Below are 15,017 nucleotides of genomic sequence, written 5' to 3' on the forward strand. Positions count from 1 at the left end.
GCGCACCCTCATCATGCGAGGGAGGGGATGCCCTTCCACAGAGAGGCCTCTGGCAAACACAGTGCGTATTTCGTGCTGAAGTGACCTAGTTTTGCTCAAGTGGCCCTGTGACTAAATTGTAACTTTATGCAGATTTTGGACTCCAGGCTTCAAGGGGACAGTCTCTGTGTTAACCCGAATTTTCACAGTGGCTAGAATAGTGAGGACTTCTTGGCTCAGCCATGATGCCATAGCAACCTTGATCCTTCCCCGTTTCCCTCTAGGCAACAGAGCCCGTTGCTGCCCCACAGAGGGCAACAAGCTCTACCCCATGCAAAGTTCTCCCACCTGTAACGTTCTTGCGTAACTCATCATCTTGCTCATGTAACGTGCGCATCAGCTCATAGATGCCATTTTCCTCCACCAGTGCCAACTTGTTCTCAGCATTGTCATAGATGAGGTTGCGCATGGCACCAGTGGCATGGCGCTGCACCTCTTGGTTGGAGTTGTTGAAAAGCTTCACTAGCTTGGGTACAGCTTGGAGGCTGCGAGCCTGGGGCAAGAACAAGAGAGGGGTACTTGTCAGAGGTAGAGGCAGGAAAGCACATCCCTACAGGGGCATCCCTGATCTCCAGTACCTCACCCCACCTAGGACAACCCATCTTTTTTCTACCCAAATAACCTCCACCAACGCAAAGGAAACCAGGTCATGAGAATTGCCCCTACTGATTGATGCTGCATCCTCTTCAATAAGGCACACCAGTACCTAAACTGGCAAATATTGCTGGTTCCACTGGGAGTCAGGCCTTGGGCATGACACATTCCCAGCATCCTCTTGCAATTTGTCTCCATCCTCTACTGCCTCACCTGTTTCTTGGCATCATTGTCACTATAGCACTTGTGCTGGATGTAGGCAGCCCCAAGCACCTGTAGGTTGGGGTCACTGGCCATCAGGTATTTCACCGCAGAGGGAAGGTCAATGTCATCAAACCTGAAAACCAAAGCCAAGTCAGAAGAAGATTTTATGAATGTCCCCATAATTCCCTCATCTACATAGTGGATCTAAGAAAGGTCCTGTGCATCCGACAGGTTTTTTTTTTTTTTTAATTAAAAAAACCCGTGCATATTTATTTTGGATCATTTATTCTCTTGGCAGGTTTGATTAATACAAAGAATTTGGAATTTTTCTAGCATGCCCAAAGCAGCTTGAGAATTTTTTTTTTTTTTTAAGGGAAGGGAAGAGAGAATAGGAGGCTTTGGAAGTTAGGATCATATAGCCAGCAACAGAAGACAATACACATGCAAGAAAGGTATGAAGTCTTGCAGAGCCCAAAAACCAATTTCGTGACTACTGCAACTGCAAGCCTTGCTCAGTCTCATTCTGGGATCTGAACCTGTGTTATACCGTGATCCCATTGACAGGCTTTTCTCCCTCATCATGAGGGTTAGAAACATGCTTGGCTTTTCAAAAGAATCAAGTTGTAGATTCTCCAAATGCAAAACTCCATAATGGATTCCAGATTCTTTGCTTTAATCGTGAATGCACAGAATATACCAAGTCCAGCTTACAAGGAACTCTGCATATCTATTGCCTTTTACTGCAGAAAGGAAAGCAAAGAGAGCAGGATTCCCAAAGAAGGGGAACCTCTGAAAGCAAAATCACCACCACCACCACCACCACCACCACCACCATCATCATCATCATCATCATCGATTTGGTAATATGCAAATATAACATTTCACCAGGGCCATATTATCAATTCCACCACGGTAGCAATAAGCTAGCTGACAGGGCTGCCACATAGTCTTGGCTCTGACCTTAGCAAGTTACATTCATGGTATCCTAACACAAAGCTTAGGAAATGACAGGGCATTCAGAATATAAGCTGCATTGTTTCCCTTGCAACACCATAAATTGTGTTAGGTTGCGCACTCTGCTTTTTGGCTACAGCAAAGGCATGATCCGGAAAGTGACAGCATTTCCCTGCCACACTGAACAGCATCCAACAAGTGGGAATCAAGGTTCCACCTCAAAAGCCTAGGCTAGTCAAGAGGATTGGAAGATACAAAAAAAGTGTACCAAGGCTATGTTAAAACCCTAGCGCTTGCTTGCCCCTGGAAGAAAGACATCAGCTTGTTCCTCTTTGCTCAAACTAGTTCAGCTGAGAATAGAGCCCCTCCCACCAGCTGGATCCTACAGGTTTATCCCAGCACACTCACCCGCCAGAGAAAGACTGCTGAGACATCAATGTGTTGTGACCGTCATACATGTCAATGGCACGCAGGTCTTGCAAATGGTTGGATTCAGCCAAGCTTCGCACAGAAGGGGCACGGGAACTGCGTTCCACCACACCTGCGTAGGTGTTTGCAGCTCCTCCCTGAGAGGCCTGGGTGCCACTATAGGAGCTGGTGCTGAAGCGGGAGCGGTTGTTGTTCTGGAAGCGCTGCAGGGTGCGCATGGCAGGCGCCCGGATCCTGTTCTGGGGTACCTCCACCCCATCCATCCAGTCGATGGGCCCCTTCATCCCAGTATTAGAGCCAGCACTCATCTGCCTTTCAAAGGTATAGGACCTGGTGAAGCCACCGCCTCCCCTGTTTTTGTAAAGAGCTGCCTGGGCCAATGGATCCAGCTGCTCAGACACAATGCTGTAGTGGTCGTCCACACCCCCAGGGCTGCGTGGCCCATCCGCCAGACGTAGGGAGTGCAGGGACATGGTGTCGTAGTTCTGACGGCCCTGGTAGTTCCGCTCATGAAAAGACCTGGGCCGTGAGAGGGAGTTGGCAGCTTGAGGTGGGGCGTAATTCATGCCATAAGCTGGGCCCTTTGGCCCAATCCCATTGCTGATGGCAGCCACCCTCTTGCTGGGTCTGAGGTCCACTGCTGAGCGGGAAGACCAGCTAGTCGTCTTCACGGTGCTGTAACCTTTCTTTGCAATTGGCTGGCACAGCTGCATGGAGAGAAAGAAGGGAGAGTGGAAATGAAGCAGTGAAAAGCAAGTCAGCTCTGCTAACCAATGGCATATGCTTTCGTTTGCTCTACAAAATGCCACCCACCCTCCTACAGCTACGAGTTCAGCTGGGGACTTGTCACATCACTCATTTATTAGTCATTGTTGGGCACTATCCACAGGCAATCTGCAAGCCAAAATCTGCTCTCGGTAACACTTATTCAGCTCTGCAAAGAATCTTAAATGTTGGCATAGCTGGCCCCGACACCATCACTTGGAAAAAGGAGGGTCGTGCAATTTAGCAACGTCATCACTGCAAGGCTGCAATCCCCCCATGATAGCAGAGGGGACAGAAAAGCAAGCAGGCCAGCAGGTTCCTTTAATGGTGGTGGTGGCGGCGGCAATAATAAATAATAGCAGTCAGTGCTGCAACCAAATGTCAGGGTCTTTTAGTCTGCAATTGTCCCATCTTATTCACTTTTTATGGGGTGGCCACACAGTGTCATCTTCCATTCATTGTACATCTGAATTTCCCCTGCACTTAAACTGCTGCACTAACACACAGGAATCCCAACTTTGTTCAAAGCAGTGGTAGCGCTAAGGCACCACCCACGTGTGTGGGTGGGACCTAGTGCAATGGAAGTGCCCCCCCAAACGTGCTGTACATTCTACTGTAGCATGGAAGAAACACTGGTGGCCCATTAGTGGCTAAGAGTCATAAACAGTGACTGGCTGGCACTACAAGGAGGAGGTCTGGAAATGCTCACAGACAGGTAGGTTTGCTCAGCAGGGGGTGTATACTTACAGAACCTTTGTGGTCTGTCCCATTTGTTTGGGATCTGGAGCTGAAGTGTGGCTGGAGAGTGCTGTATTGGCCATTGGAGGAGCTTCCACCTGCAAGGCATGGAAAGACAATATATTGAGCATACTTAAGAATAGAGGAACAGAAGAAGCTGCCTAATACCAAATCAGACTGTTGGTCCATCTAGTCCAGTACTGTAAGAACATAAGAACAGCCCTGCTGGATCAGGCCCAAGGCCTATCTAGTCCAGCACCCTGTTTCACACAGTGGCCCACCAGATGCCGCTGGAAGCCTACTGGCAGGAGTTGAGGGCATGCCCTCCCTCCTGCTGTTACTCCCCTGCAACACCAACTGGCAGCGACATCTCCAATGTTTCAGGCAGGAACCTTTCCCAGCCCTACCTGAAGATGCTGGCAGGTATTGAGAACCTGGAACCTTCTGCATGCAAAGCAGATACTCTACCACTGAGCTATGTCCCCATCCCCAGAAGTGGCATTCATGGGTCTCCCATCCAGACACTGACCACACCAAGACCTGCTTTGCTTCAGAAATGTGGCTGTATTGTGTGCCCTTGGACCAGGCTCCGAGATCCATTTTTGGTTCTGTGGTTAATAATGTGGCAAATGGCTCAACAGCAGGGACAAAGAGACAGCAACAGTCTGAAATTGACTAAACCTAAAAGGAGACAGCCTTTTGGCTGAGGGTATCAGACTCTAGAAAAAGAGGTGCGCTTGAACTCAAGATCTACCTTAATTACAACTAAGTCTTCAATCATTCCCATGCTGAAAGTGAAGTCTTTGCTAGAGTTCTAACCCTGCAAGCAGTTTATACCAAATCACACAACTGGTCCATCTACTCCAGTGTTTTTGACTCTGATTGGCAGCAGCTCTCCAAAGTCTTGAACAAAGGTCTTTCCTAGGCCTTCTATCCACGATCCTGTAACCAGAGGCACTGGGGCCAGGACTGGGACATTTGACATGCAACTCATCCTCTATGACTGAGTTATGGCACCCTGAAGTGCTGTTCCAGGTGAAGCTATAAAAGAACTGCCTTGCTGGAACAGATCAAACAGCCATCGAATCCAGCATTCTGGTTTTCATAGTGGCCAGCCCAATGCCTCTGGAAATTCACAAGCAGGGCACAAAGTAACAGCCATGCTACTTGCCCATCAGAACCTGGTTTCTAGCAGGATACACTGTCTTTGTACATGGAGGTTCCATTTAACTGTCCCATATTTCTGCAGGATGTATTTTAGAGCAAGGAGAATAGAGCCCACAGTCTGTATGGTGAGAGGCCACATCAACTGTCTGTGAACACAGAATGCAGGCCTGCAGACAGAATGTGCCTTAAACTACTTGAGCATGTTAAAATGATGTTGGCACAGAACACATTCTGCATATACTGTACATACTGAAGGAACCCGGGGAAAACCACCAACACTGAACATTTGATTTGATGACTGAGCACCATCTAGGAACTTACTCATGCTTTTATCTTCAGCCTGGCTTCCAGAGGACTCTGTAATAACCTCATAAGTGTCATCATCCCTAGACATTCTGGCTGGGAAATGGCCATTTGTGTGTTTGGATGGCCTTGCTTTCTTCTTATCTACCTAAACCTTTGCCAAATTATGTTTCACGTACCTGTTTGTCATTCTCATTTGCCTTTTGAGTGGTGTCCTCTTTTCACTGCACCACTAGCCTTGTTCACCCCTTCAAGGATCTCCCACATGTGGACTGTAGTCTGAACTCCCTTCTGACCATTTCATGATTAACACACTGTAGTTAATTAAGGGGAGGAAGGAGGATGGTTGCACTCTGCACTTGCGCACGGTCACTCTCAGCTAAGCTCATAAGTGCCACATGTCAGCTGTTTCAGATTGTGTGTTCTAAAACCTACTCTCTTGACCCTTGCCCCACTTAGCTTATTTTATCTAACAGATTGTCAGAGAGGGTCTGGTAAACATCGTAAGTGCTTCTCTGAGGGAGGGTAGGATACCACCTTGTCTTAAGGAGGCTATCATTGGACCATACTTGGTGGGGGGGGGGGAGATGACATTGGACTCCTCAGAGGAGTTGTTGTTGTTGTTGTTAATTCAATTATTGTTAATTCAATTATTGTTAATTCAATTATTCAACTATAGGCCCATCTCTAATCTCCCTTGGCTGGGCAAGGCGATTGAAAGGGCAGTGGCCTCACAGTTTCAGACAGTCCTGGAGGAAACTGATTACCATATTTTACGGACTATAAAACGCTACGGATTATAAGACGCACCTTAATTTTAATCCAGTTTTTCAGAGTTTTCGAGCTTTCCTTCTCCTCTCGCCTCCATCTCCCCTCCAAGCCCTCCCACCGTGCCCCACTCTGTCCTTCCCCTCCTTCTGCCAGCAGCAGCGAGCTCACGTTGGTGACCCACGGCGGCTGCTGCTGGTTGTTGCTCATTGCGGCTGCCGGCGGGGCCCGCCCGGGACCTCCTTCTCCACCTCCTCTTGTGCCTCTGGCGGCTCCTGCAGGCTGGTGCTCGCCTGCGCGGGCTCGTCTCCGGTTTGGGCCCCGCGTCCCCTCAGAGGGCGGCGGTGCAGCAGCCTCCCTCACTGCAGCAGCATCGGGGCGGCAACCGGAGGGAGCCCGGGGAGGGGGGTGGCAGGCGGGCTGACTAGGCCACTCCCAGCAGGCCCCGGCCAGAGAGGAAGGGAGATGGTAAGCGAATCCTCCCTGCTTGCCCTTCCTCTTCCTCCCCCCTCTCTTTCCCGACAAGCCCTAAACTTCCAACTTCTCCCCGGCTCCGGCCGCACAATCCAACATGGCAGGGAATGAGGAGTGGATGAGACCAAGCGGCGCGAGTGGAGAGGGGAGGACGGGGCTAGAGGCAAAGCAGCCGGTACAGGGAGCAGCAGCAGCAGCAGCATCAAGCTTTTCGCAGAAGGGCCTGTCCGCGCCTTCACTTTCCCCTCCGCCCTCCCTCCTTTTCCGGAGTATAAGACGCACCCGAATTTGGGTGGATATTTTTCGAGGAAAAAAGTGCGTCTTATACTCCGTAAAATACGGTATGTAGACCCATTTCAAACCAGCTTTCGAGCAGGCTACAGGGTTGAGACTGCCTTGGTCGGCCTTATGTATGATCTCCAATTAGGTATTTACAGAGGGAGTGTGGCTCTGCTGATCCTTTTGGATCTCTCGGCAGCTTTCAATATCATCAATCATGGTATCCTTCTGGGTCGCCTGGGGGAGATGGGATTAGGTCGCACAGTTTTACAGTGGTTCCACTCCTGCTTCTCGGGTAGATTCCAAATGGGATCACTTGGAGACTGTTGCTCTGCAAAGCAAGAATTACTGTATCGAATTCCACAAGGCTCCATACTGTCCCCAATGCTCTTTAACATCTACATGAAACCACTAGGAGAGATCATCAGGTACAAGGTGTTATCAATATGCTGATCATACCCAAATCTATTTCTACCTATCGACTTCATCAGGAAATGGCATGACTTCCCTAAATGCCTGCATGGAGGCGGTAGTGGGCTGGATGAGGGATAACAAATGGAAGTTGAATCCAAATCAGATGGAGGTGCTGACTCAGGGTGGGGGGGTCAAGTCGCGATAGATGGTTTAGATATGCCTGTTCTTGATGGGCTTACACTCCTCCTGAAAGATCAAGTATGTCGCTTGGGAGTGCTCTTGAATCCCAAACACCCTCTGGTTTCTCAGGTTGAAGCAGTGGCCAGAAGTGCTTTTTATCAGCTTTGGCTAATACGTCAGCTATGCCCATTTCTGGAGGTGAATGACCTTAAAATAGTAGTGCATATATTGGTGGCCTCCAGGCTTGACTACTGTAATGCATTCTACATAGGGCTGCCTTTGAACATAGTTCAGGAACTACAACTAGTAAAGAATGTGGCAGCCAGGTTAGTCTCTGGGACAACACAAAGGGACCATATAACACTGATTCTGAAATAACTGCACTGGCTACGATTATGTTTCTGAGTGAAAAACAAAGTGCTGGTCATTACCTATAAAGCCCCGGACAGCTTAGTCCAAAGTATGTAAGAGATCACCTTCTTTGTCATGAATCCAGCTGCCTATTAAGATCACCTGGTGAGGGCCAGTTGCCACCGGCTCATCTGGGGGTGATTCGGGATTGGCCTTCTCTGTGGCTGCCCCAGGGCTTTGGAATGCACTCCCTGTCAAATAAGAGCGTCTCAATCCCCGCTTGCTTTTTAAAAGACCCTTAAGACCAGGCCTGCACAACATATGGCCCGCCAGCTGCATCTGGCTCACGAGGCCTTTTTTTCTTGGCCCGCGGGGCCATTGCACTTGCCTCTCCCTGCTGCGAACCTCTGTGTTTTTAAAAAAGAATTCCAATTCCCCTCCGTGATTGAAGAGACTTACCTGCGCAGGCACACCTCGCAGTTAGCTCGGCCAAACGACAGGCCAGAGCGTCACTCTAGTAGCTGCCGCCTCCTTGCCAAGGAGGGGGCGGCATAGAAGGCCTACTGGCTCACACACACACACCCCGGCAGCCATCCCCTCAGCCGTGGGGCGGCTGGAATTGGAATGGGGAGGCAAACAGCAAGCAGCAAGGCAAGGCGTGGCGCAGCAGCTTTCCCCATCAATTTCTTTTTAAACTCTCTCTCTCAAGCCAAACCTACCCATCCTCTTTCCATCTCTTTCCTTCTTTTTTAGCTTTCTATCTCTTTCTTTCTCCCCCTCTCTCCCCTCAAGCCTGCCTCATCCCCTTTTCCTCTCTCTCTTCCCCTCTCTCTAGCCAAACCTACCCATCCTCTTTCCATCTCTTTCTTTTTTAACTCTCTCTCCCCCCCGCAAGCCTGCCCCATCCCCTTTTCCTTTTTCTCTCTCTCCCCCCCCCCCTCTCTCTCTCTCTCTCAAGCCAAGCCTGCCCCATTTTCTTTCTCTCTCACACAAGCCAAGCCTGCCCCATTCTTTCCCTCTTTCTTTCCCCATCTCCCTTCTCTCTTTCCCCCTTATAAATGCCTGTGTGGTAAAAGATCAAAGAAAAGTGTGATCTTTTTTTCCTTATAAGCACTCCATGCGAAGTGCAATGATTTGGCAGAGGTGAAAAGGAAGAACAATGGATTTTATTGTTATGTATTTTGTACAGATTGCATTGTATTTATTTTATCTGAATGAATTTTAATTCAATTTATTTTAAATTAATCTTGGCCTGCCAGAACTTCAAAAGTTAAATTTTGATTAAATTCATTTTAATTAATTTCACTTTAATTTGATTTAATTGATTGATATTAAGGGTTACTTTAATAATCAGCACCCTAAAAATTGACCTCGGCCCCCATGAGCCAAGTCACAGTCAGTTTCGGACCACCAGGTCATTTGAGTTGTACACCCCCTGCTTAAGACACACCTGTTTGGACTGAGCCCTGGCATGCATTAAGTGCCACTACTCCAGCTGAGGCCTTGTAACTGCTGAGCAATATCAAATTGTTTACTCCTTAATAGGTTGCTGGATATGAACAGTCCAGTTAATTCAGTCTAAAATTACGCTGGTCTTCTTTTCACTCCACTGCATGACACTGTTGACTCCAGTTGCTATCCATTATAGCCCTTAAATACTTATTGTCACTGTTACTGCCTAGCCAATTATCCAATATCTGCCAAGAGTCCCTGACCCAAACCAAATTTTTTAAGCTATCCCTCATTGCCCTTGCAATGTCCCAGTTTCCACCATCTGTTACTAATCATTTGGATTTGCCTGCAGCCAAGCCTTATGGCTCCTAGAGGCCATTGCAACATCTGCCAAAACAATAACAGGAAGTCTGCAAACATTTCAAGGTGTCCTATTCTTTCTGGGGAGCAAATGATTGTTAGGGAATGTACCTTACTTCAAACCTTTCTTGTTTCATGCAAGAAGACTTCCTAAGCTTCTTTAACACTTTTAATTTGCCAGTTCTTTCACTGACAACTTCAGCTTGAACAAAGACTCACAACTTTCTATAAAGAACATACAAGGGAATGTCCATCTCTAGGCCATCATTCATCCTCCAGGAGTGGCCATTCAGGTGCCTCTGAAACTAATGAGAAGCATCTAGGGCAATTTAAAACTGCTAGCCACCCAGGTAGTGACCATGTCGCTGGAGAGTTATGTTTTACAAATTCAGTGTTAGAGGTGTGACTCTCTTGTGTAAGATGGTCTGAAAGGACAAAAGAGCAAGTCATTTCAATGCTCAGTTCTAAAAGTCTTACCCTTCTTCACTCAATATTGCTGGCTACTGAGATGGACAATAGCATCATACAGCACTATAGCAAAATTGTCCAGTCACTACATCCAGTGTTAACTTTTACCAAATCTCTGAAAGGCCATGCTGCTGCTTTGCACTCTAAGAGTTGGTTTGATATGGATTGCATTAATGCTAAAAAGGCACTTGCCAATGCATATCAAATTTATAGGGATCATCCATTGCTTTCTTCCCCTCAGAGTATTATACAACAGAAAAAGCAATACAAACAGCTGTTGAAAACTAAAAAGAGAGATGCCATGAGACTGCCGTGGCAACAACTGATAGCAGCATCGAGATCCAAAAGTCTATCCCTGTTTTGGCATATGGTTGCCTCCCATCTGTCGCGTGGGTTATCCCACCTCGATTGTATGATATCTGCACCTGAATGGGAGGAGTATTACCAAATGCTGTATAAGAGAGATGAAGAAGCTGCCATAAGCCTAGAACTGGATGCTGACCGAGTGGCCACCGGTATCTTCTACTGAAATAGAATCCTTGGTGAGGCAGCTTAAACCTGGTGAAGCCCCTGGCAATGATTACATGTCTGCAGAAGTAATCAGAAAAAATCTGGTATGGTGGGCCCTGGTCCTGGCCTCTCTCTTTTCTTTTATAGACAGGACTGCACATGTCTCTAAGGACTGGTGAGTGGCAATAATAATTCCAGTCTATTAAAAGGGTGAAAGGAAGCTACCTGAAAATTACCGACCAATTAGTCTTCTTAATATAGTGAGCAAGATGTATGCAAGGCACCTATATGAGGGTTTACTGGACTGGATTGATTCTGAAAATATTCTGGCTGAGGAGCAAACTGGCTTCTGCGCAGGCCATTCTGTTATTGACCCTGCTTTAATACCACAACATCTAGTAGAAAAATATACTTCCAAATCCAACTCTTCTCTACATGCAGGATTTGTTGACTTTAGATCTGCTCCCCAGAGAGAAACTTTGGTGCAAGCTATTGAGATCATCAGTAGACTGCCATTTACTTCTTTTGATATTCAAATTATATGAAAACTCATGTAAGGGTGCATTGCAGTGCTCAGGGACACCTCATCATGGAAATACCAACATTCAGGGAAGTCAGATAGGGATGTATTTTGGCTCCACTGCTATTTAACTTTTATATCAACTCTCGTTGTCCATTTAGATAATCTAGACCAGGGATTCTCAATGTTGGGTCCCCAGATGTTATTGGACTTCAACTCCCATAATCCCCAACCAAAGGCCACTGGGGCTGGGGATTGTGGGAGTTGAAGTCCAATAACATCTGGGTACCCAGTGTTGAGAATCCCTGATCTAGACCATCATCCACCAAAATTAGCAGACAGACATCTTGCTATACTTTTATATGCAGATGATGTTGTCATTCTCTCACAAACTCCTATAGGTCTAAGAAGGGCTTTGTGTTCTCTTGCTACTTATTGCGAAGAACAACTTTTAGAAATAAATTATAACAAAACTAAGATCCTGGTGTTTGAGAAGAGACCAAAGATTCGGAACTGGTCACTAAATGGGCACAGGTTAGAACAAGTTAAGTATTTCAAATACCTTGGTGTAATATTCCAGTCCTCAGGCAAAAGGGGTGCACATAGGAAATATGTAAGACAGAATGCACACAAGAGTATACAAGCAATTCAATCTTTCCATCGCTCCAGGGGTGCCCAATTTATCCCATTCGCAATAAAGCTCTTTTCGACCAGAGTACAAACACAGCTCCTATATGGAGCTCAACTTGGCATGTACTCTAACTTCTCTAAGGTAGAAGCCGTTCAATCTAAGTTCCTGAGGAACATTTTTCAGGTACCCCGGTGTGTGCCCAGTGCTGTCCATTGTCTGGAAGCAGGACTGCTTAGAGTAGAGGCCAGAGCATGGATTATCTTCGAATTCTGGCTGAAGCTGGTTTTCTACCCTGCAGGCCTAGCTCCACTTGTGTCAAAGGATAGCTATCACTCCAGGTGGAAAAGAGAGCTGGATGAAGGGCTGCATTACTATGGTTTCTCCCCTCCTGCATTAATAACCCTGGGGTATGAAAATGCCAGGGTCAAACTCAGACAAAGAATATATGAAACAGAGCATCAAACTGATCAAGGCTCAATTCCTGTTGGGGTCCATTTAGGCAACCAAGTTCTGAGTTTCAACCCTGCCAGATACCAAAATCAGATAATCGTGCCAAAATACTGCAGAGCTCTGACACAGGCGCGATGCAATGCCTTGCAACCAGCAGTCCTGGAAGGGAGATATCAAAAAATCCCCTACAAAGAACGTACTTGTCTCTGCAAATCGGGTGATATTGAAACAACGGCTCATGTGCTCCTCCATTGCCAATTTTACCAAGATATACAGTGTATACATATAACCCCTTTTATTAATTGCCATCCAGGTTGTACAGACTCTTTTTATCTTGATTATCTTTAAAATAACCAGAATGACCTGAGACCCTATTACGTGGCTAAGTTCTGCTTGATAGCCAGTAAAATCTGCCAGGAGTTCGTTAAGAATCATTGTTAACTTATCTGTATGCCTAAGTATGTGCTTAACCACTGTATTATTATGTCTGTAGGTCATGTAGGTTTTTATTAGAAACTGTGCTGGTCTGTGAAAACTAATGAGAAGGAGAAGCCTGATGATAGTAACCCCCAGCTGTTTATCCCCAGTATTTGTTAGTACTTGGAGGTTTACTGCCTCAAAACCTGGAGGCTCACTATGGACATCATGGGTAACAATCACCAGACCTAGGAACACAGGAAGATGCCCTAAACAGAGTCACACCATTGGGTCATCTAACTCAGTACTGTCTATCGTGACCGGCAGCAGTTCTCTAAGATTTCAGGCAGAACTCTTTCCCAGCCCTACCTGGAGAAGCCAGGGACTGAGCCTAGGACTTTCTGCATGCAAGGCAGATTCTCTACCTCTGAACTATGGCCCCATGGCCATGGTATTAACATAATGGTAAATAATAGGGGTGTGCATGGAACCGTCTGGCCCAGTTCGGTTCGAGGCCGAACCGACCTTGAACGGAACTGGGCCAGTTCAGTCCGGCCCTCATCGAACCCTGCCCCCATCCGGTCCAGTCCTGGACCGTGAATTTTTTTTTTAATTAAACATTAAGCAAGTACCTGTAGCCCCTTTGGGGGACTTGCTGTAGCCTCGGGGGGGGGAGGTGTCCACGCGGTTTCCCTCTCCTCCCACCGGCCTTCCTCATCACTGCCGTGGCCAGGTAAGTGAAGCCTTTTGGGCCTTTTCGGGCCTCAGTAATAGCAAGCAGCTGCCATTTGGGTGGCCGCCGCACATGCGCAAATGCCCTCTGTGAGGCTGTGGCCTCGCAGAGGGCATTTTTGCATGTGCAGCAGCCGCCCAAAATGGCCACCGTGGCCTCACAGAGGGCATTTGTGCATGCGCGGCGGCCGCCAAAATGGCGGCCGCTCGTTCTTACGGAGGCCCGAAAGGGCCAAAAAGGCTTCACTTACACACACACACGGCTACAGCAAGCCCCCTGAAGGGGCTACAGGTACTTGCTTAATGTTTTATTTTTTTAAAAAAAATGTTCACGGACCTGCCGGACTGGACCCAGCGGAACCAGGGGGTGGGGGTGGTTCGGTTCGACCATGAACCCCCGGACCGAACCACCAGACTGGTTCCACACATCCCTAGTAAATAATTCCAGAAAAGCTAATTAAGTGTTGTATGGTAAGAAGTACTTCCTTTTCTCCATCCTGAACTAACTGCCACTCCACTTCTCTGGGCAACTTCATGTTCTGCTATGATGGGAAAGGGCAGAACATTTCTCCCTTCTCTTCACACCAGCCAGGTTTTTATAAAACTATCATGTCTTCCTTTAGTTGCATACTGTATGTATTTAAAACTAAAGTATTGCTTCATTTTATTTTTATAAGGATTCTGATGCCTTCACTTGCATCTCTCATAACAGAATGTTTTGTCTTTGCTTGACTTCCATTTAGAGGGCTTCTGCCCTCAATTTTAAATTCATGAGGTTGAGAAATACTACTTATCCTCCATCTCCAACTTGTGCATTTGGCTCTTCCTCTCTCTGCCATCCATTTATTTATGGTGGTTTTTTGATGCTCTTTTTAATCAGCTTGTAATATGCTGGTGGTTCACATTCTACCTACACAAAAATTCCTGGATAATTTCCCAGAACACTCTGTATTGGGATCTGGCGTGGTGCCTTGTGGGTAATGACTCCTCCATTTGCTTTTTCAGCAGCAACTGTAAAGGGCTACACCTTGTGGAAGAGTTCTCTGTGCCTCCATCACAACTAAAAATTGGAAGTGCGGTGACTACTGTGTCCTTGTTCTGATGCATATGCCCCACCTCCTTAGGTTACAACAAGGTTAAAAACATGACAAAGATGGGCGAAATATATGGAAGACTGTCCATGAAACAGTGTGGAGACAGAATAGCAGTAACTCTAGACATACATGACAGTTATTGGGTGGAGGGAGAACAAACAAGGTGTCTGAAAGCACCAGTATCCACTTTGCAAAACAGGCCTGATGCTTTCCTTTATAGTGAATCTTAATTCTAACCACTGCTTCACACTCACACACACCCGTCCTACACAGACAAGGACACTACTTCTACAGTGACATCTGACATGGTTTTCCTACACAGAAAAAGCATCGGCACATGGAGGAACTGCCATGTGTGAAGCAGCCTTTAGTGCTCCTCCATGTGCAAGGGGCTGGCTTTGCAATGGATGCCCTTCCAGCCGCTGCAGTGGCCCCGGACTGAGAAGACTGTGCTATGATCATGCCCAGTCCCTGCTCGCAGTTCAAACTACTGGTGGAAGCAACTGTAAATACTGGTCATGTTCTCAGCACTGGCCGAGTAGTCCACATGGCTGTATCAGTAACACTGCTGCAAAGAGCCTCCCAAGCAAAGAGGCTTGCATGTTTAAAAAGTGTACTCCACTCAGGGTTTACCACTGAAGCAGCAAATCAAGAGCCGGGGTGCTTGTTTTTCTCCTACTAGCTACACTGATTTTCCTTTCCGACAAGCAAACATGCAAGAAAA

The 15,017-nt window shown here is 47.1% G+C and overlaps 1 protein-coding gene across 2 annotated transcripts in view; it reads right to left on the reverse strand.

Annotated features, from left to right (window-relative positions):
• PKP3 (plakophilin 3) overlaps positions 1–15,017 on the reverse strand; it is a 59,896-nt gene that overhangs the window by 22,743 nt on the left and 22,136 nt on the right. For both annotated transcript variants that reach the window (XM_053261571.1, XM_053261580.1), the window contains exons 3-6: positions 3,733–3,821; positions 2,200–2,927; positions 847–970; positions 328–532 (exon numbers count right to left, since the gene is read on the reverse strand). In XM_053261571.1, the coding sequence (XP_053117546.1) occupies positions 328–532; positions 847–970; positions 2,200–2,927; positions 3,733–3,821 (1,146 nt within the window). The remainder of the gene's footprint in view (positions 1–327; positions 533–846; positions 971–2,199; positions 2,928–3,732; positions 3,822–15,017) is intronic.

The sequence above is a fragment of the Hemicordylus capensis genome, chromosome 1 (assembly GCF_027244095.1).
Source record: "Hemicordylus capensis ecotype Gifberg chromosome 1, rHemCap1.1.pri, whole genome shotgun sequence".
Taxonomy (NCBI): Eukaryota; Metazoa; Chordata; class Lepidosauria; order Squamata; family Cordylidae; genus Hemicordylus; species Hemicordylus capensis.